Source organism: Capronia coronata (genome assembly GCF_000585585.1).
Source record: "Capronia coronata CBS 617.96 chromosome Unknown acBCG-supercont1.3, whole genome shotgun sequence".
Taxonomy (NCBI): Eukaryota; Fungi; Ascomycota; class Eurotiomycetes; order Chaetothyriales; family Herpotrichiellaceae; genus Capronia; species Capronia coronata.
This window is the reverse complement of record NW_006912895.1, coordinates 14,228-33,969: the sequence shown is the minus strand read 5'-3', so window position 1 is coordinate 33,969 and position 19,742 is coordinate 14,228. Positions and strand designations below refer to the sequence as shown.

The 19,742-nt window shown below is 50.2% G+C and overlaps 7 protein-coding genes across 7 annotated transcripts; 2 read left to right on the top strand and 5 right to left on the bottom strand.

Annotated features, from left to right (window-relative positions):
* Positions 1 to 433: 433 nt before the first annotated feature.
* Positions 434 to 1,876, bottom strand: A1O1_03295 (uncharacterized protein; the record flags this gene model as incomplete). The annotated part of the gene is made up of 1 exon (XM_007724200.1): positions 434 to 1,876. The coding sequence occupies one exon, from the start codon at positions 1,874 to 1,876 to the stop codon at positions 434 to 436; it is 1,443 nt and encodes a 480-aa protein (XP_007722390.1).
* Positions 1,877 to 3,449: 1,573 nt separating this feature from the next.
* A1O1_03294 (uncharacterized protein) lies at positions 3,450 to 5,156 on the bottom strand (the record flags this gene model as incomplete). The annotated part of the gene is made up of 1 exon (XM_007724199.1): positions 3,450 to 5,156. The coding sequence occupies one exon, from the start codon at positions 5,154 to 5,156 to the stop codon at positions 3,450 to 3,452; it is 1,707 nt and encodes a 568-aa protein (XP_007722389.1).
* A 1,008-nt stretch (positions 5,157 to 6,164) lies between these two features.
* On the bottom strand, positions 6,165 to 10,523 carry A1O1_03293 (uncharacterized protein; the record flags this gene model as incomplete). The annotated part of the gene is made up of 1 exon (XM_007724198.1): positions 6,165 to 10,523. One exon carries the CDS (start codon positions 10,521 to 10,523, stop codon positions 6,165 to 6,167), a length of 4,359 nt encoding a protein of 1,452 aa, XP_007722388.1.
* A 1,259-nt stretch (positions 10,524 to 11,782) lies between these two features.
* A1O1_03292 (uncharacterized protein) lies at positions 11,783 to 13,409 on the bottom strand (the record flags this gene model as incomplete). The annotated part of the gene is made up of 2 exons (XM_007724197.1): positions 11,783 to 13,061; positions 13,132 to 13,409. 2 exons carry the CDS (start codon positions 13,407 to 13,409, stop codon positions 11,783 to 11,785), a joined length of 1,557 nt encoding a protein of 518 aa, XP_007722387.1.
* Positions 13,410 to 14,110: 701 nt separating this feature from the next.
* On the top strand, positions 14,111 to 15,487 carry A1O1_03291 (guanine deaminase; the record flags this gene model as incomplete). The annotated part of the gene is made up of 1 exon (XM_007724196.1): positions 14,111 to 15,487. One exon carries the CDS (start codon positions 14,111 to 14,113, stop codon positions 15,485 to 15,487), a length of 1,377 nt encoding a protein of 458 aa, XP_007722386.1.
* An 871-nt stretch (positions 15,488 to 16,358) lies between these two features.
* Positions 16,359 to 17,450, top strand: A1O1_03290 (uncharacterized protein; the record flags this gene model as incomplete). The annotated part of the gene is made up of 3 exons (XM_007724195.1): positions 16,359 to 16,937; positions 16,989 to 17,330; positions 17,379 to 17,450. The coding sequence occupies 3 exons, from the start codon at positions 16,359 to 16,361 to the stop codon at positions 17,448 to 17,450; spliced, it is 993 nt and encodes a 330-aa protein (XP_007722385.1).
* Positions 17,451 to 17,477: 27 nt separating this feature from the next.
* Positions 17,478 to 18,877, bottom strand: A1O1_03289 (uncharacterized protein; the record flags this gene model as incomplete). Its single annotated transcript, XM_007724194.1, has 3 exons — positions 17,478 to 17,530; positions 17,577 to 18,241; positions 18,285 to 18,877. 3 exons carry the CDS (start codon positions 18,875 to 18,877, stop codon positions 17,478 to 17,480), a joined length of 1,311 nt encoding a protein of 436 aa, XP_007722384.1.
* Positions 18,878 to 19,742: the final 865 nt, after the last annotated feature.

Below are 19,742 nucleotides of genomic sequence, written 5' to 3'. Positions count from 1 at the left end.
GATTAAGTTACTACTAGTAGTACCACCTAGTTGTCCTAAGTTGTAACCCCCTATACCAAGCTAGCTAGGGACTAATTTCCAACACTGCCAATCGGCACCTGCACTAGATTTCAAGGTATACTTTAGTCTACCTCACTAAAGGATAGGTAGCTGTATACAGAAGACAATTAGGCACTACATTGCGTATACGTAACTTAGATAGCTTGTGAGGGTTGGAGGCTTCTTGTAACGGCGCACTTGAGCCTTATTGATTCTTTGCCTAAAGATTCAACAGTTTGACAGAGCTTGTCCAGGAAAACAAGATACCTGTTATACAAGAGATCCAACTTTCCAACGAACGGCATGCTTTTACGTTTCGAATCGCGGCTGGTTGAATACTGTGATGATGGCATCAGTTACCACGTAAGCAGCTGGAAAACCCGCGTCGAAGTTCCTAGGCCCCAATTAAAGAGCAATATTTGCCAAAATCTGAGTCCACAGTTAATCGCTCCTGGCATCCGGCCTCCAGGACGACGTAAACATCAAACCCTTCTGGAACTCCGTCCGTCCTAGTTGCGGGCAATACTCCAAGGACACCTTCGAATGGTGGCACCGGCAGACGTATCGCTGTGGGTAGCCCCAAGCCGAAATCGTATGCCTGCATCGCCCCCATTGACATCCAGCTGGTCCCCACGACATTTTGTGGGCGCCAATTCCATTGTATTTGCTCCTTGCCTGCGACGGCATGGCCCACTTGGAGAAAGTTTGGAATGTAGTCAACATCAAAACTGTGTACAGAGCGGCGGATGAGCTGCGCAGCTTTTGCAAGCCCGCCGGTGCCAATGAGCTCAGAAATGAGGATAGGAGCAGTAGCAACCATGGAAAAGCCGTTGCCGAAGTACTCGGCTGGCACGACACTGTTGAAACACGCACGTGCGTTGACGGGGTGGCCGAATTCGGTAGTGACGGTTTGTAGGTCTGGCTTGAGATATGGAATGCGTGCACGCGTCATGGCCTGCCATGTGAGCGCGCAAACAACATCGTAAGACGAAACGAAATCGATACCAGTTCCAGTCGCTGGCCAGCATATTCGCTTCAGTTCCTCGATGCTAGTCTTCGGAAAGTGATACATCTTGATGCTAGCCACCGGCGGTTTCGGGGGATCGTTCAGGGGCTTGGATGGAGGCTCTGGCTGGATAGGGTGGAAGGAGAACCCGCTGATTTTTGACTTCATGTCTTCTAGCTTCTCCTGGCTGGGCAAGGATGCTGTAGCATTGAAGTAGGTGCGGTCAATGGACGGATGAAAAGTAGGCATCGGTGCCTTGTTCGCCGCTGCGAGAGTGCTGTTTACCCAGAGCAGAAACGTGTGGTCGATACTCTTCGCATCGCCGCAGCAGTGGTGTAGAGGTAGTGTCAGTATCAGACCACCCTTGATGAAGTTTGCCTGAAATACGGCAACTGGGCAGCCATCATCACGACGAAGCCCAGCTAGATTGGAGCCCGGCGGTGTCAAGCGCAATGCGTTGGCTGAGAAGAACTCGGCGGGAAATTTTGCAGCAGAAAGGCTCTCATAAGTCGGAAAGTCTGGGTCTTCGTCGAGGTGATTCACACCAAGACGAATTGGTTCGTGGTTTTTCCGCAAGACCCAGAGGCGCCCATCCTTCGTCAGCAGCTCCCCTCCAACAAGGGGAATGCAGGTAAGCACATTCTGCAGCCCAGTTCGTAGGGGTTTGATGAAGTCGTCCTTATCGCCAGTGAAAGGATATACGATACATGGAGTTGTGTGGTTGCCAGTCAGCACCTGGTCAATGTCTGATAGCTCATACTCAGTAGTCTCTGGCAGCGATTCGTGGTCGCGAGGTAGGACCTCGAAGGTCTCGAAGCGCGTATCAACCATCGTTTCAACCTGTTGCCTTGTGCGTAACGCGGCGCGTCCTTACATGTGAGGTTGAAAGATCGGCCAGGGACCGTCATCGTGTTTGTACCCATACTAGTAGGACGCTGGACCAAAATAGGGAAACGATACTTCCGACGCTACAGCGGTAGGATCAAGACCAGTTCGCAAGCGGTTTCAGCGGAAAAGCTGTGCAATCCTACAGAATGCTTGTGCCCACAGGAAGGAGAGCGTTGAGACTGGAGAATATAACCAAGTGGGACTAGTTTATCAGGCAGCCAGAAATACCAGATTAGGAGTTCATTGCGAAACGTATATACTTCTCCACTAACGATTTTCATGAATGTTGTCGACGACCCTACAGGCAGGCATTAAAACAATGGTGTTGTGTAGAACATCTCCCTTAAGACTTGGTTAGTATAAGAATACGGATTGTTTGAATATATTTTTATGATAGAGCCATATCGCTGGTTACTCCACCTGCTTACCCAGGTAGGTATTTATATCATCTCCACAATGGAGTGCCTTATACTCTGATGCCCAACATAGGTGCCAAAGTGGCCGACACAAAAAGCTTCAATATGACTACTCCACCACGTGCGTCAGCAGATGATCCTTACCAATTTTTCACACAAACTCCACTCCTTCAATAATGGAAAGTGAGTCACACGAGTTGAGCAAAGGCGACGCAAAAGGCTTGTCGGCTTATGATATCGTGATACTTGCGAGTAAGCATAAAAACTACAGCATAGTATGGGCATCAGGGACTGTCACCGCTACTCTTCTGCCCAGCTGACAGCCGGCTTCTGTTTCTTCACAAGTCCTGAAGTCCTGCCAAAACGGCAACCTAGTCATCGTGATACTTCTCGCGACTTCCTGCTTGGGGTACTGAGTATATCCGGAAGTGTCTTCGGAGACCGGGTGGCGAAAGTCGGTGATATCCTTCAGGCCCATCGGATTACAACCAAAATACACCCGCCTCGAATATGACCCGGCGTGGACGACCAGTCGGAAGATGCGTCGTCCCCGAATGGATACACCCCCCTTGTAGACCTGCATCCTGGAGTGTGGTCCACATATACCGACGGAGTACGTACCACTCTGCTTGCGTGTGAGCTGACTGGCAGTTCCACGTGCTGCCTTGCTTGCTTGCTTGATTGAGTGGTTGATTGCTAGACCTGTACGGTGCCCTCGAAGGGATCGCGAAGGTGGTATCTCTAGGCGTGCCCGGTGCCTAGTCTATACCTGAGCGATCCCACACAAGTGTTATCCACCGACGATGATTGTTCTCAGCAATATTGGCGATGGTGAAAGACGGAGACGTGAAATGGGCTGGTTGAAGTAGAAGCTCGTCATGCAAAGTAAGGGTAGGAGATTGCCGACAGAAAGTTTCGCCAGAAGCTAGTCCCTTGAAACGGATGTTTTGTTCAGGCTATCATGTAGTTGTAACATCAGCATTCTCAAGTCAATAGAAGTATGTGCTGCTCGTGCAATCAAATGATAGCGTCACTTTTCCACCATGTATGCCCGAAACGCCAACAGCAACCTGCGCCATGTTGATACTCGAACTTCCTCCTCAGAAGCTATTTTGAAGAGTGATTATGGTCGTATACACCATGCAGGCGAGTCCCAATACCATAAATACAATATCTCCGGCTTTTGTCCACTGTGTCCGAGCAACGCCGAGGTAATGCAGAAGTGGTGGATAGATGTATACCAATGGCACACAGCACACTGAACCGATAAGAGCCACGAACCGATCTAGGTTGCTCGCACCGAGAATTGAAATTAACGCACAGAAGGTGACGAGCAAGGTCCTGAAACCGTTCTTCTTCCATTTGGTGAATGTATCTCTCTTGCCCGAACGCCGACCAAAAATCTTATTCTCCAGGATCCGCAACGCAGGAAACAACTGAACAGGTGTCCCGGCCAAAACTGCAAGTGCGTACAGAAATTGCACTGCATTGACAAGCTTGTTGCTCTGAGGGAAATTGGAAATGACTTCAATTTTGGTTGCTGCCCCGAAGGTGGCGTAACACAATGCCCCAACTGAGGTAAAGATGATTGTGATTATCAGCATGATGGTCCAGAGGAGTGGCTCGAACCTCTCTGGCTGTTTCATTGATGACTGGATGGGGAGAATGAGACCAATGCCCTCAAATGTGAAAATCGCAGATCCAATGGTCAAAGTGTAGTGGTCGGGGTTGAAGAGTTGGACCGTCTTGTGCAGCCCTTGGTCCGCCAACGTCGCAATGTCATAGTAGTAGATGTAGGCGAGACCTATGAGAATGAAGATATCGGCCAACAATGCTGCAGGACCAAGTTTCGAGATGTTCCGAATGAATGACAATGGGATCAGTGCAAGTAGTTGCAAAGCGATCAGAACGTTTGTTGACAATGGGCTTTGTCCTTTGGTGACCGCCTCCAGGAAGGAATACAGGTTCTGCGCCACGAAGACGGTACCGGCGCAAACGAAACCAATCTGGGAGATTGTGACCGATCCTAGGATGATGGCTCTCATTTTTTGACCCCCGATTGCTTCACCAAGCTCGCCGTATCCGCTTTTCGAGTGTACTTGCCGGCACTGCAACAACAAATGAAAAGCCAGCGTAGTAATGACAGACACTAACAGCAGTGTAATGGAGGAGAACAAGATCCCGCCGTTGTTGAAGGCTTTTGGCAGAAACATGATTCCAGTGCCAATGAATGCCTTCAATAACGTGAAAAACGTCTTGGCCATGCCGGAATCTCCCTTCTTCTCTCTCCTCGTGGTCCGCCGCGTGCCGAGAAGAGGTCTGCGTTCGGTTGGTGGTTGCCCTTCCTCCTCATCCTCGACATCTTCGATGGCTGATTCATCCTCGGAGTCTTCCAGATCTTCACCGGCGAAGCTTCCGTAAAGAGAGAGAAATTCAACGAAGTTTCTTGTCACTGGAAGAACGGCGGGGTTAAAACGTCCATATTTTTGCTTTATGAAAGCTCGGCGAAAACCTCCAGGTGCAAGTTGCTCCGCAACGGAAGTATCTGCAAGCGGAGGCGTGTCATGCGGATGGGAAATGGTGGCCGCACGTTGAAGAGGCTTCCCTCGTTGGTGAATCTTGTACAGATCCCTCGTCATGTCACCGCCTTGCAATTTGAGAGACGATTCAGCTTCAGTCTCCACAGACTTCCTATTCTCTCCATGGTCACTAACAGGATCGAACTCGGCGGTATAGCCTGAAGGAAGGTGGTTGGAGATGATACGGGCAGCTTGAACGTCTTCTGTAGAAGTTGATGGTTCTGCCATTTTGGTCTGATTGTCGGAATTAGAGGAAGCGATAACAAACGATGAAGCCAAAGCTGGAGGTAGCACTCAAGCGTACGCAAGCTGATTCGTGATTGTGACAACGCAAGTGGTTGAATGAGCTTCCACGAGCGGTATGTTAGAAGTCATATAGGTTTGTGGTACCTAAGAGGTATTTCAAGAAGCTCGAAAAGTTTTCCGACGTCATCAGGGCCGATGGGCAACTTCATGAAACCTCACACGCTATTGGCGGATGTTGCAGATCCGGGGTAGGATTAGCTGTGCATATACAGGCGAGCATTGAACGGGTTGCGCACTCTCACTATTGACCGCAGCTTGCTTTTACCGCTTTTCATTAACGCAGCCTCTTTTCTCACGCCCATCTTTGACTCTCATTTTCTTCAAACGGGCAATGGCTGCAACCTCTAACAGCAGCATCTTCCAGCGCATCGCATCGCTTTGGTGCCATCTCTTTCCCGGCTCAATCAGCTTCCATCAAGACTTGATGCCACAGCCGTTGACGACCCAGATGCTGGAGCTCCATAAGCTGCTCAACTTTGGTCAATATCCTCCCCTTAGCCTTAAACCCTATTACGCCCGCATGCGCCCAGTGTTCGAGTCCCTAGCCTGGAAGTACACGGTGAACATGATGAAAGATGATGGGACCGATATACCTGTGTGATGGATGCCCAAAGGACCAGCAGCCTGATATATCACCCGCAACCCGCTTGCCTGACTTGGAACCTGCCATCCCCCGTACAATCAGTTGTTGGATATGGATTTCAGATTCCTGCACAGCCATTGCGAGATAGCGTTTTGTTGGAGGTGTCGAGGATAACGTGGTTTCGTAGCCTCTACCTCGAACATTGATAGGCCTTTATCGCTGCTTCGGGTCTTCGTTCTTTCGTCCTGCTCTCATCCCAATATATCGTTCATGACCGGTCTAAAGTACTCTCTATGAACGCTCCATACACACGCGGTCTCTTTGTAGGGGCCGCACCCCATGTCAATCTACTCGAAGAATTCAACTTCATCCGGCCTTCCTTGACTGACAAGTCGCCCGGCGGACAGGACAACACAACAATCGGCATTTTCAACAGCCGCTGCGCGATGTGCGATGGTTATAATCGTGCTTTCTCGCAGTTCTTCTTTGAGAACCTTTTGAATCTGGGTCGACGTGTCAAGGTCGATGCTAGCTGTTGCCTCATCCATGATGACGATCGCGCTTCGCCTCAGGATCGCACGAGCGAGCCCAACAAGCTGTCTTTGTCCTTGACTGAGATTGCGCCCTCCGTTATCGATCTGCGTTTCAAGCGTCCACCCGTACTTCCCGCAAACCCTGGACAGAACACCTTCGCATGCATGGTCAGAATGTTCTTCCATCGGGTCAAGGTTATGTCGTAACGACCCCTGGAAGAGTATTGGGTCTTGGGCAAGAAAAGTGACTCGACTCCGTAAAGCTTGCTTATCAACTTTGGAGACATCAATGTTGTCGATCAGGATACGGCCAGACTCAGGAGTGATCGTTGCTAACAAAGCCAACGCAAGAGTTGACTTGCCCGAACCAGTTCGCCCGACAATGGCATTGGTGGTGCCCCCCTTGAGATGTAGAGAAACATCTGAAAGTGCTGGGTCGAGATGAGGCTGGTATCGAATGGTGACGTTCTCAAACACAATATCGCCACCATAGGTCGGCCAAGCAGCTGGAGGCTTCACAAGACCAGGCTCTTCTTGTTCCAAGTGGACCAGTTCAACGACACGCTCCACGCTGACGAAGTCAAGTTGGAGCTGGCCATATTGTTTACAGATCGCATGGGTTGACTGGACAAACTTGTCCGCTGCAACGAGGACGAAAGCAGTCAGACCAGCTGACAAGCCCGAAAAGATCGCCAGCAATGTCAAGAGAAAAGTCGAGGCGGCTGAAAGACCGTCGAACCGGTACATCAGCCATGCTTGTAGACTCCAGTAAAAATGATCCATCTTTTGGAAAGAATCTGTGACTTGGATATTCCGTTGTTGAAATTCTGGCTGAGCACAGAATGCCCTGACCGTCATGAGCCCATTTAAGAGCGCCCCGAAGTTCGACATGAGAGGGCTGAGAGAGACCATTTCGAGACGGCGCAAGCTTTGCGACGTGGGTATGAAACGCAAGAAGATGATCACGAATGCAACGGTCAAGGCAATTGCAAAGACGAGGAACAGAGGCGTGACACTGCCGATCACTATCATGGATGATATCCATGCAATACCATACCAAATGACGGTCAAGAATTGATCTGCAATATTGCCATCAATCGCCCCAATATCAGAGGTCAGACGATTCATGAGTCTGCCCACCGGCGTCACATCATAGAAATGAAAGGTCGAATTGCTGATCCGATCCATGATGTCTCTGAACATTCGCTGTGCGGCGGTAAATGTAACCACCAGCATGGACGCTTGCGACAAAAGAACAGCAATTGTTTCCCCAAGCACAATAACGAGAAATCCTAGAAGCCAGGGTTGGACGTTTACTGCAGGGTTCGGGAATTTGTCGAAGAATCCTTCCATGCGATTCTTAAGTAGGTGTGTGCCGGAGTCGAACGACTGGAAGCCGAGAAGTTGCAATATAGCCCAATTGTAGGCCTCACCCCATTCTTTCAAAAACCAGCTCTCACCGACATATATGATGCGGCATAAAGCAGCGGTCAAGACGACCGTGAACCACCAGGTCAGCCTGCCGGCCCTAATATACTCCCAGTAGACAGCCAGCTGCACACCGCCATGCACTCTGCGTTCTTCTTCCACAAACTTTTCGGGCACAGCCGCCGTCTCATCGATCTCTTCACCATGCACATCACCAGAAGTTGATACACGAGGTTCTGGAGACGTGGAGACGGTGAGATCCTCGTCAGAACGATGTAACGTGGCCGTTCCGTGCGATATCTCGACAAGTTGCGACGCAACGTCCTGACAAAGATCAGTGCGATGCGTGACGAGGACTACAGTACGCCCTTCCATCAGACTGCCAGTCAAGCACTTCTTGACTATCCATTCTGCGGTTTGCTGGTCCAACGCACTTAGAGGGTCGTCCAACAAGAGGATATCGGCTCGACTGTAGACTGCTCGCGCTAGAGCAACCCTGGCTCTTTGACCTCCTGAAAGTCCAATGCCGTTCTCGCCAATATAGGAGAGGTCTCCGTGTTTGAAACTGGCCAAATCCGGAAGAAGAGCACAGGCTTCGAGGACCCTTTTGTATCGAATCTCCTGGTAGGGAGCATTGAGGAGTATATTCTCGCGTATGCTCATGCTTTGTAGCCAGGGAGTTTGCGCACAGTAACCGATCGGGCCTTGTGGCCTGAACAGTTGTCCTGCAAGAAGATCAAGCTCCCCGAGCAAGGCCTGGAGTAGAGCGGTCTTTCCGGCTGCAACCGGGCCGTATACCACTGTGAGTCCTCGAGAGAATGAGAGATTGAGGTGTCGAAGAACTGGTTTAGAGAGTCCCGGCCATGAGAACGTTGCGTCGCGCAATTCAAGTTGGTCCTCTGTAGAGTCCTGGAATTCCGAAGTATCGGCCTTTTCGGGCTCCGAAATAAAGTCCTCGATACGCCCTACTGCCACGGACGCGTCTAGTAAGACAGTGATCAAGTTCGGAATTTCTCGAAGATTTTCTTGCATAAGTGCGAAGAGTTGCAATGCGGGGAACGCAATATCGACTCGTAGTTGCTGGCCTGCCAAGGCGGTGTAGGCATAAAAACAAGCAACTGGAAGCATTCCGCTGGCGACAGAGTTGACGAACTTGATACCGCAGTTCCAGAGGTAGGTGATGACTTTCAATCTGAGTTCCCTTTGTCGGGCCGCCATCACCCCTTCAAGCCATTTGAAATGCCACCCATACCATCTCAAATGCCTGATAGCTTCAACGTACTGTGATATCCTTTGTAACTTTACGTCAGTCGCCTTCCGACGCTCCTTCTCCCAGCTGATCAGGATGCGAGCAAGGATGTAGTTGAAGATCTGTGCGATAAGCACCACTGCCACGCCAACCAAACTCGACCACCCAAGCATACGCCAGATCAAGACAATCGATAGGACCAGCCCCAGAGGTTTGTTGATCAAGGTCTGAAATTCCCAAAATCGTTGAGCTACCTGGTAAACGTCGTTGCGCATCAGGTTAAGAATCTTGCCCATCGACGCCGCGGATTGGATTTCGGGAGTCCTATGGCTATTCTTGAACCTTGTCCGTACCCAATGGAGCAACTTTTGTGCTCTTGTAGACAGCGTCGGTGGTACATCTAGCTGCAAGTCATGAGGTGGTGGTTCTGTCAGGGGGAGGGAGTTGGTATCTGTAAGTTGCGGGCCATCAACATCAATTTCATCAGCCCGACACAAGTCCTTCTCAGCTTCTTGAGCAACGCTGCCTAGAATTTTCCTGTTCAGTGTCTTTTCGTATAACATTGTGATCATTTCGCCTCTTGCTCGTTCATAGCATCGTCTTCCAAACCATAAGCTGAACACTGCGCTCTGAGCCGCAACGAGCCTGATCATAAGGATCAGCAGTGCGAATGTAACGGCAGGTCTTTTGCTGTGTTGTATCGTCTCCATGGACTGTAGCAAGCTTTGCAGGAGAACTGGGGCGGAATAGTTCGCCGCCAACTCGAAAACTGCCAATAGGCTGAGAAGCACGAGATCAATCCAGTTTGCCATCAGGAGACGCCTGATAAGGGTGCCCTCGAGTTCGCGGAACGCATCATGCAAATGACGGTGTTGAAATTCATAGCCTAACTGCCAGACGTCTTCATCGTGTAGCTGTCTTTCGTTCCCAAGTTTGATCAAAGGGCTCAGCCAAGACACTGTCATCCATTGGAAAAGGGTCAGATTGTCTTCGGGGGACCGGAACGCGTGGCTGGACGGTGCAAAAACTGGACCAATATCATCTTGATTTGTCGCAGGATCTCGAAGAGGCATGTTGATCATGATCAACAAGGCGACAATGGCCAGCAGCGTACTCAGACCGGCAAGAAGGGCACCAGATCCGTAGACATCCTCAGAAAAGTGGAAAGCAAACGAGGCTCCTCCCAGAATGGCAATGCTCACAAAAGCAAGGAGCAGTGGTACCGAGGCGGTGGTTGGTCGTATTGCTGCAGCATAAATTCCTGCAAGTCCCCATAGTACCGCAGTAGCGATAGTCCAAGGTAATCTTAACGCGATGACAATCTGAACTGCAAACCCCGCGGTCGACAATGCTATGAGGCATGCTGATGACCATGATATTGTTCGCCATTTGCGTACAGTCTTGGGCACATCCGCAGGCTCTCTGATGAAGGGTCTTGGCCAAGGAAAGCAGATGCTTGAGAAGTGAGCAACGTTACTATCTGCCTTGGAGAGCATCGTGTTCGCTCAAGGCCATGACCACGTATCTGAACCGCACAACTCCGAAATTGAGACAGGCGAGAAACAATGCAGGTCCTTGCTGGACCAAGACACTGGGTGAGGAATTTGGAACTTTTCTCTGACAGCCCGCCGGTCCAATTCCCCGACGTTTCTGTGCTTCAACCAAGGGTGGATGGTCAGACAGTGGAAGAGGAGAAGTGGAAAGACGGAGTTTGCATTCTGCAATCAGACCATCGGGTAAATCGGGGAGCCAAGACGCCAAACTCCATCCGGGGTAAAATCATTGAATGCAGCAGTTGCACTAATAACGCGTTTCATTATTACCTAGGTATTAGGAACACTGAGTCTGGCATCTGATCTAGGTTTTCATTCTCGAAGCAAAATCCTATATGCGGTGCTCTGCAAAGCCGGCAATTGCGCCCTATGATGTACAAGTCCGGCCAGCTCTTGGGGTTCTGGAGTGCATTCCTCACAGCTGCTTTCATCCCATCGACATGAAAAGGGGTGATTGATCTCTTGCAGGTCCTGCTTCACGCCTTCAGAGTCTCCTGGTATACCACTGGTTTCCCATACGCAGAGCTAGCGGATGAGGTCTCAATGTCAAGCTATACTGCAATCGATTGATTGGACATATTGTGAAGGCAAGAATGAGCATAGTAGTCGTCGAGTTGGTCACATGGCTGGGGTCCAGGATCGAAGAATTGCTCGTCACAGAAGGGGAGGCTTGTTACACAAACGCCTTGACGGAGTACATGTCCTCCATAAATGCGTCATTCGCGAAAACCTGGTTTACCGCGTTGCTACCAACCACTCTGTAACCGGACCAGCCCTTGAGGCAGCTTATGGGTATCACCTCACTGTTGTTAGGGAAGTTTGCAGTCAATGCGATCTTGGATCCTGGCCATCGCGCCATTAGGTTATACATGAATGAAAGCACGCGGAATGACGGCAGCTTTCTCAGACGTTGAATATCGCTCAGAGCTAAGAAGAAACGGAAGGGTACCTCAAGTAACAACTTTCATATCTTAAAAGGAGGAAGCTCGTTCAGGTTAAGTAGGCGTTCCATCTCGCTGATATGGCTGACGTTCCTGTGCAACTAGTGAAGCTCGGATCGGACTTCTGGCGTGAGCAATGCGTGTGTTCTGCATCATAACGTTCAAGGAGTGTTCCCATGTGTACCGGTCTGGAAGCATCGCAGCCCTTGCAGGTACGCGTTCCTGTCCTAGATATATCCCGCGTATCTATTTCTGTCCAAGCTACCTACCAGTGTACTTCAGCTCCAAAAATCGCAGTGGGACGAAAGCTAACACGGAGAAGGCGCCGCTAAAGATCCAACCAAGTTCAGCGCCATCAGGCTTGATAGCTTTGGCCACCACACCGACATACCACGTCTGGTCCATAGAGAGCACCGCGCCCACGAAGCCCATGGCGATGGCGAAAAACCCAGCAATGCCGTGAGGTATGACTTTCATGTTATTCCAATCGTCCAATGGTAGTTGCTTCTTACGGAAGTAGAAGTATTCGATGGGTACGATGCATAGGAAAGGCGTCCCCGTGTACCCGATGACCGACAAGAACGACTCCAGTACTTCGGCAAATGAATTCTCGGCAGCAATAGCAATCGCTATGAAGATGGCCGAGCCAGTAACCGTCCATACGAACCGTGGGACCTTAAGCATGATAGGATGAAAATTTTGACACGAAAAGGCAAGTGAATAATTGTTGACCAAGTTGCAGCCGATGATGCTCAGAGCCGCGAGGACAAGCAAAAATTTGCCGAAGCCGCCCAATGGCTTCAGTGCCTGACCCATGAGGCCGCCGACACCACGAGATTCGTAAGCGGCGGCAAATTTTGGGTCAGCGGCCACAGCTGTCATATAGGCGGCACCCAAGACTTCAGGAATGGAACAGCCAAAAAAGTTCCCGGCCCAAATGGAAAAAATGAGGTTTCGCTTGTTGGTCCTCACAGGCATACGCACGTTGTAGTCGGCAGCAGATTGTGCCCAGCCGGCCACGAAACCGTAGATGACGGCAATGAATGACATGGCCGACGCAGCCTCCGCCGACCCAGAGCCCATCGGAAGGGCTCCAGCGTCAAAGTGCTTCGCACCGTAGCCGATAAGGAATATAAAGATGATGACCTGCGGGATCCAGCAGAATCGTTCAAAGTAGTGGACCGCGTAGTAGCCGAAGAACGAGATGATGGCTGTGCAGACACCGATAACCAGATTTCCAGCCCACAGCGGACAGTTCCCATCGGAAAGCTCATTGAGGACTTGTGCACCAGCAATTGAGTTGACGCTCGACCAGCCGATGGCGCCACAAATACTGAGGGCAATGATAGCTCTGGTGCCCCACTGGCCAAATGCATAGCGACCAACAGACATAGTACGTAGTCCTGTAAGGGGCCCGAAGCAGCCAAAGAGGCCGACCACGAAGCTGACGAAGAAATTGATCAACACAATGATTGCAAACGAGTCCCAGAAACCAAGCCCAAAATTAGGGCCCAATGCGCCTGTCGCAAAAGTCGATGGACTAGGAACGGCCCGTTAGCAAACTCCATCACTGGTGGATTTCATTCGACTGCGTGGATTTGTTGACATACGTGAAATTGGCCGAAGCCCACACAGTATATCCGTCCCAAATGCTTTGTTTGACCCTGTCTTCTTCCAAAACCCGTTCAATACCTCTTTCCTCGACGGGCAAGTAGCTGACCAATTTGAGAAGTGGGCTGAACCACCCTTTCGAAGCCTCGACCCGTTCGAGATTGTCGACCTGACTTGTGAAGCCCCGCTTGCTCTCAACGGGGCCTTCGGTATTGTCCGTTAAGCCGGGCCCGGTGGTGGCTATGGGTCCACCCTTCTCGGGATCCAAGCCGTCCATTGTTGCAATTTGATACCGGGAAAGGTACTTGGGTGGATTGAGGGAGTCGAGGAGTCGCTCTTCTTTCTAAGATTCAACAACGAGACCAAGTCACATATTCGGCGTCTCTTGCTCTATTTAATATCTGTCTTATCATCATGCCGGGCCGGTTGGCTCTATCGCTCCCGATTAGGCAATATGCTAATCTACTGGGTGATCGAACTGCGAAAGACGATTCGGAGCACGCCAATGATAAGGACTCTTTCAATCGCTGATCACTGCCATAATCTGCAGACCTAAATCAGACACGGGAGAATCCTGGCCCGTAATGGTGAACGCGCAAAAGCATGAGGCTGGCTATCATGATCTAGGTCAACTATTGTCTCCGCCCAACTAACTTTTCTGGGGTAGTCTTATCAAGACTTATCTCGAACGACCGCTGAAGTCCATCGGCTCAGCCGATATGCACCATCTCAAGGCAGGTCAACTGGTGTTCGCGAGCGATTGACATGGGCAAGTTCCACCCATCTGGCTTAGAAGGAGATGTCGTGCTGTTGGCTATCTAGGCGAGCCCCGATGGTATGTTGTACGCCCGTACAAAGGCCATGTACGGTCGGTGTACAGCGAACGGCATCCTTGCTCCAGCAAACCAAATCAAAACCAGGCACTCTTCCACTATGCTACGGCTTTCGAACTGCGAGACAGACACTGCGAGACTTGTCATGGCGGACCACCTCGAACCTCACAGTGTCCAGCCCTTTGGATACTACGGGGCCATCATTCACTCTCTCTCTCCTGAAACGTTGGAAATAATTGAGCAAGGGCTCATTGTCATTGACGGAGCCGGCAAGATCGCTCTGGTTGAAAGAAAGGTTGACCGAAGCAAAATCAAGGAGGTCCTGGTCAAGCATGGGTTCGACGGATCCACCAAGATTGAGATTCTTGACAATGGGCAGTTTCTCATCCCAGGCTTGATTGACACTCACAACCATGCTCCTCAATGGACACAGCGAGGAACTGGACGCGGAAGGTTGCTGATGGATTGGCTCAATACGATCACATTCCCCCACGAATCCAGATTTGCAGACCCTGAATATGCCAAAGTCACATACGCTTCTTGTGTGGATGGTTTTATCAACCAGGGGATCACAACTGCCTCTTACTATGGCTCGTTGCATGGCGAGGCTACCAAGATACTTGCCGAAACTTGCCTAGAAAAGGGTCAAAGGGCGTTTGTTGGCAAGTGTAATATGAATCGAAACGCCCCCGACTTCTACAAAGACGCCAGCGCCAGCGAATCTATCCAAGTCACTGAAGATTTCATCTCCCATGTCCGAAAAATCGACCCGACTGCCCGTTTAGTCACACCAATTCTAACCCCTCGTTTCGCTATAGCCTGTGATGCGGAAGTCCTTACAGGACTTGGACAGATAGCAGCGAAAAACCCCGACCTGCCTATCCAAACCCATTTCGATGAAGCGGAGCAAGAGATGGAAATCACGAAGGAACTCTTTCCAGAATTCGACAACGAAGCTGATCTCTACGAGCATTTTGGTCTGCTGAATAGAAGGTCCATCTTGGCGCACTGTATATATGTTGGAGAGTATGAAATGGGTCGATTGAAGGCCCTCGATTGTGGAGTCTCGCACTGTCCAGTGTCTAATACCACCGGTGGAATGTTCGGCATGGCACCAATACGAGAATATCTCCGAAGAGGCATCAAGGTGAGCCTTGGAACTGATAGTGGAGGCGGATATTCTTCTTCGATTATTGATGCTATGCGACAAGCTTTCGTAGTCTCCGTGGCAAGGGAGACTCTCTGTGGCGGCAAAGACACATCCCTGTCCGTGGCCGAGTGTTTTTTCATGGCAACCTTGGGAGGAGCACAAGTTTGCTGTCTCGAAGACAAAATCGGAAACTTCGTGGTGGGAAAAGAATTTGACGCTTTGGAAATTCAGACGGTTGGCCCACACTCTGGTACTATCACGCCTATTGAGGATATCGACAAGCTCCCGGATCTATTTGAGAAGTTTATTATGACCGGCGATGATCGAAATATAGCTAAGGTGTATGTGAAGGGGAGACAAATCAAGGGCTAGACATCACGTAGCTATAAGAAGGCAGACTTCGAAATTTGAATAAAGCAAAGATAGCCATTGCAAGCTTTATACTGGTCTATATTCACAAGTCAGCTCCGGACATGACTCCTTACCAAGGTATTTATTGAATTCGTGTTAACTGCCCCTGGGATGCCCCACTGGCTATTCTGCCCCTTCAGATTGTAGAGCATACGTACCAGCATCTGGGCATAATAAATTACAACGGAGCAGTAGACTGGCCTAACAACATTTGCTGACTTGCTCCCCAGCATGCGTCCAGAGTCTTCGTTCAAAAGTAACATGACCCACCATCCGTACCCAGCCCTCATTCGTCCTCCCAGGATGTGAAATAAGATATACGCCACTGGGAATGAGAAAACACGGATGTTGTAACAGTATGGAGTCGGACAAAGCTTGGACCACTCCCCACGTCGCCCACTCCGCTCCTTTCCGCCCCTGTCCGCCCCTGTCCGCCCCTGTCCGCCCCTGTCCGCTCTTGCCCGCTCTTGCCCGCCTCCGCAGATGACGTCTTATTGGCGCCCGCACCTCTGTTGGCACCGATCCTCAGCGTCCTACCAATGGTCCTCTCAAATACTTTCCTCTATTTCGAGTCCCCGTGTCGAGCGAATATCGCATCTAAATCGATCGTCCCACCAAAAACCGGTCGAAGCAAGCATACCCAATGCTTTGGTGGACCTGTTGATCACAGTCCCGTCTTATTGCATGTCAGTTGGACCACAGTAGCTCTACTTGAAAGGTATATATTCCCCCAGTGACCAGCCACTTCTCGAAACACTCGGGCACTCTTCTTTAAACACGTTCTATCCGTTCAAAAGCCAGCTTTCAAAATCGTGATAGCGTGGTCGGTGCCATGTCTCCTAAACTCATTGTTGTTGTCGGCGCCACGGGAACACAAGGCGGTTCGGTCGTCGACACTTTCTTGAAAGATCCCGAATGGAAGGTCCGAGGTCTCACCCGTAACACTTCCAGTGCTTCAGCGGAGAAACTAAGGACCAGGGGGGTGGAGGTCGTCTCGGCCAACCTGGGCGACCCTTCCAGCCTGGTGGCGGCCTTTGCGGGAGCTGACGCAATCTTCAGCGTAACCGATTTCTGGGGTGCCTTTCTCGATCCAGCCAACAGCTCCAAGCCGGCTCCAGGGCAGGCACTGGTCGAGTGGGTATATGAGTACGAACTCCAGCAGGGCAAAAACGTTCTCGACGCGGCATCCCAGATCCCAGATCTCCAAAGATTGGTCTTCTCGAGCCTGGCCCACGTCAGCAAGTGGTCTCGTGGAAAGTACACGCACGTCTACCATTACGACAGCAAAGCGATGGCGGTCGAGTACGGCAGAGCAGCCCACCCGGAACTTTGGAAAAAGACGAGCATCATCCAGCTGGGGTACTATCTGACCAACTTTTTGAGAATGCCGCAATTGGTCCAGATAACAAAGGTATGTCAGTATTTTTGAACATGGTCAACAAACTGTTGACGAAGAGGACAGGATAAGGAAGGTGTGTACAATCTTGCTAGCAGGCTAAACCCCAAAACCAAGTTGCCAATGATCGCAACGGATGAGGACACCGGCTTGTTTGTCAAAGCTCTTGTTGATACCGAGCCCGGAAAGAATCTCATTACCTACCGCGAATGGATGTCCCTCGAGGAGTTTATCAAAGTATGGTCCAAGGTTTTGGGCGTCAAGGCCAAGAACGTACCCTTCCCCGACGATTTTGCGTGGGAGGGAACCCCCATTGAACTCAAGAGAGCAATAATTGAGATTTTGGCATTCTGTGACGAGTTTGGCTACCAAGCCCGGGATGATCCCTCCGTCAATCATCCTAAGGATGTAAGTGTTGAAATTGATAGTCGTAAGCAGAATGCTGACATGTTATAGTTGGGCATCGAATTGAAACTCGGGACTGTCGAAGAATGGATCAAGAAGCAAGATTGGAGTCGATTTCTGTGAATGGACGCTATATAACAGAAAATGTGATCAACTTTCCACCATGATACCATCCTCGACCTCGAGAAGCTTCAAGTAGTCATCTAAAAGGCATCAGAGACGAAGCATGAAAAAGCTTAGCAAACTTACCACATATTCTCCATCTATCTCGTAGCATGCTAAACGTATCGATGATAGTTGTCAGGGCCATCTTCATCCCTGACTGGCAGTTTTCGCGCAGAGACCGCGCACAACGCCCTGCGGCTTGATAGAGACAATGACATATCAATGGGCTCACTGCTCCAATGTTCGTCATGACAGCCTCTTGGACACGGCCAGCCATTCTCGCAACAGACAATCCTATGGTGGCCATGCCCTCAATCGAAGCCTTCTGAATATCTGTGCCGTTATACCGTTGATTGTATGCATACATATTGTAGAGTATCATTCGCGCACTATAGCAGAGCGCTCGGCAAACGTCGCAGTCTTTAAATTCACAACCAGTCGTGGGATCTTCAAAGGTCGACTCCAGCGCGATGATGGCTCGGTTGAGTTGAATGGCCTCATTCAATTTGTCTGGAATCTCCAAGATGTCGTCGTACTTGTGTCGAACAACTCGGCCGAAGATATGGCAGGTCCGACAAAGAGTGCCGAACTGGCCACCTTTCAATGACCTTGAAGGTGTCGAGGAAAGAAACGATTCGTTCAAACCAAGAAGACCGGTATCCCAACTTGCATCGTCGCAAGGCAGGAAATTTTCTTTGACTGGATCGCATGTAATGATTGGAAACCCGTAGGTTCCGGCATGGAGGTAACTGAACAGGTTAGCAGAGTCACCAAATGTCCCACTGCACTTACCGATCAACGAGAAGAACAGCCCACCAAGTCCTTCGTTCTTCTTCGCGCTGTGTCCACGTCTCTGCTTCGTGGAACATCCGCGCAGCTTTCCCTCGGTAATGAAGTCCCATCATGGTCCCATGCCGAGCCGCCTGAGCGATAGTCAGATATGCGGCCGGGTAAAGGCCCTGGGAGAATTCGTAGACTGCGATGAGAACAGAGGATTGCAAAAGTGGGATGCATATTGAGCCAGCCGTCTCCACGCAGAAGTAGAATTGTTTGGCCAACTGGTACAGTGGCAATTCGAAAGCCTTGTTTCGATGAGGTGTTGTGGTCACCAATTTCATACATGTCAGTAGTAAGACAGTCGTGCCATCATACTTCAGCTGCGGATCATTGGAAGCTTGCGTGAGTCGTGCCTTGCTTATCATTGGAAGCCATCGGTGGATGCTTGAAAAGTATAGGTCCCGAATTTCCTCGACATTTTGAAGGCCTTCCAGGAATTGTCCGGGGACTTGGCCTTTTGGGCCAAGTGATCCCGGCGGCAGTGGATTGAAAGAGTCTGTGCTGAGGAACAAGGCGGATACAGCACTGCGTGGAATATGCTGTGGCATGCTACAAGGAGGAAGGTCGTGGCAATTGATCTTCTGTGGTTGAAACTTTCCCTGACCAAGATTAGCCTGCAGAAGTGGTCTAGGCAGGCTGTCGATCTCATCGGTCGACCTTATGGATTGCTCCATGCGGCCAACACCAGTAGCCACTGGCTGGGTATATCGTGTGATTTGATGTTCTAGTTGTTGGATCTTTTGGAGCAGGAAATCGATCTCCTCGGAAGCATCCAGAGATTTGGTAGGATAGCCACAAGGTTTCCCCAAGCGAAGGCACTAGCAGTGTCAGGAGTTTAACAACAAACTGTGCTTCAGAACTCACCAAAGCGCACGAAGGTAACTCTCGAGTACATTTTCTCTTGAGTCTTCTGTCGTACATGTCAGAACAGCATTTTCCATTCGTCATTAAAGTCAGATACCTGCAAGGTCGACAGGCTTGTGCCGAGTGAGATGCCATGAATGAAGACAGGCAGATTAAGTCAGATACGGCGCAGATGTCTCTTAGGCGTGTTCCTGTGCTCGCAACAGAAGGACAGGGGAGTCACAGGTTAGGTCCAGGAAGACGTACGGATTATCAATCTTGACACCGAACGACGGGCGAAGGACCGGTTCAAATCCGGGTTGTAAAAACCTTCGACTTTACTGTGATGGAAGAGACTATCTAGGACACTGACCGGACTGCCGTGCACAGTCGGCAGATTACCTATCTATCTAATCTACCTTAGGTACCTAAGGCAAGTCCTCCGAGACAGGTCTTGGCGTATACATGACGTACTTCCAATATATGTACCTAGGTATTATTCACACATCGTAGACCCAGAACGATTCTATCGAAGACTGGAGAATAACAAATAAAGGTTAAAATGTTCCT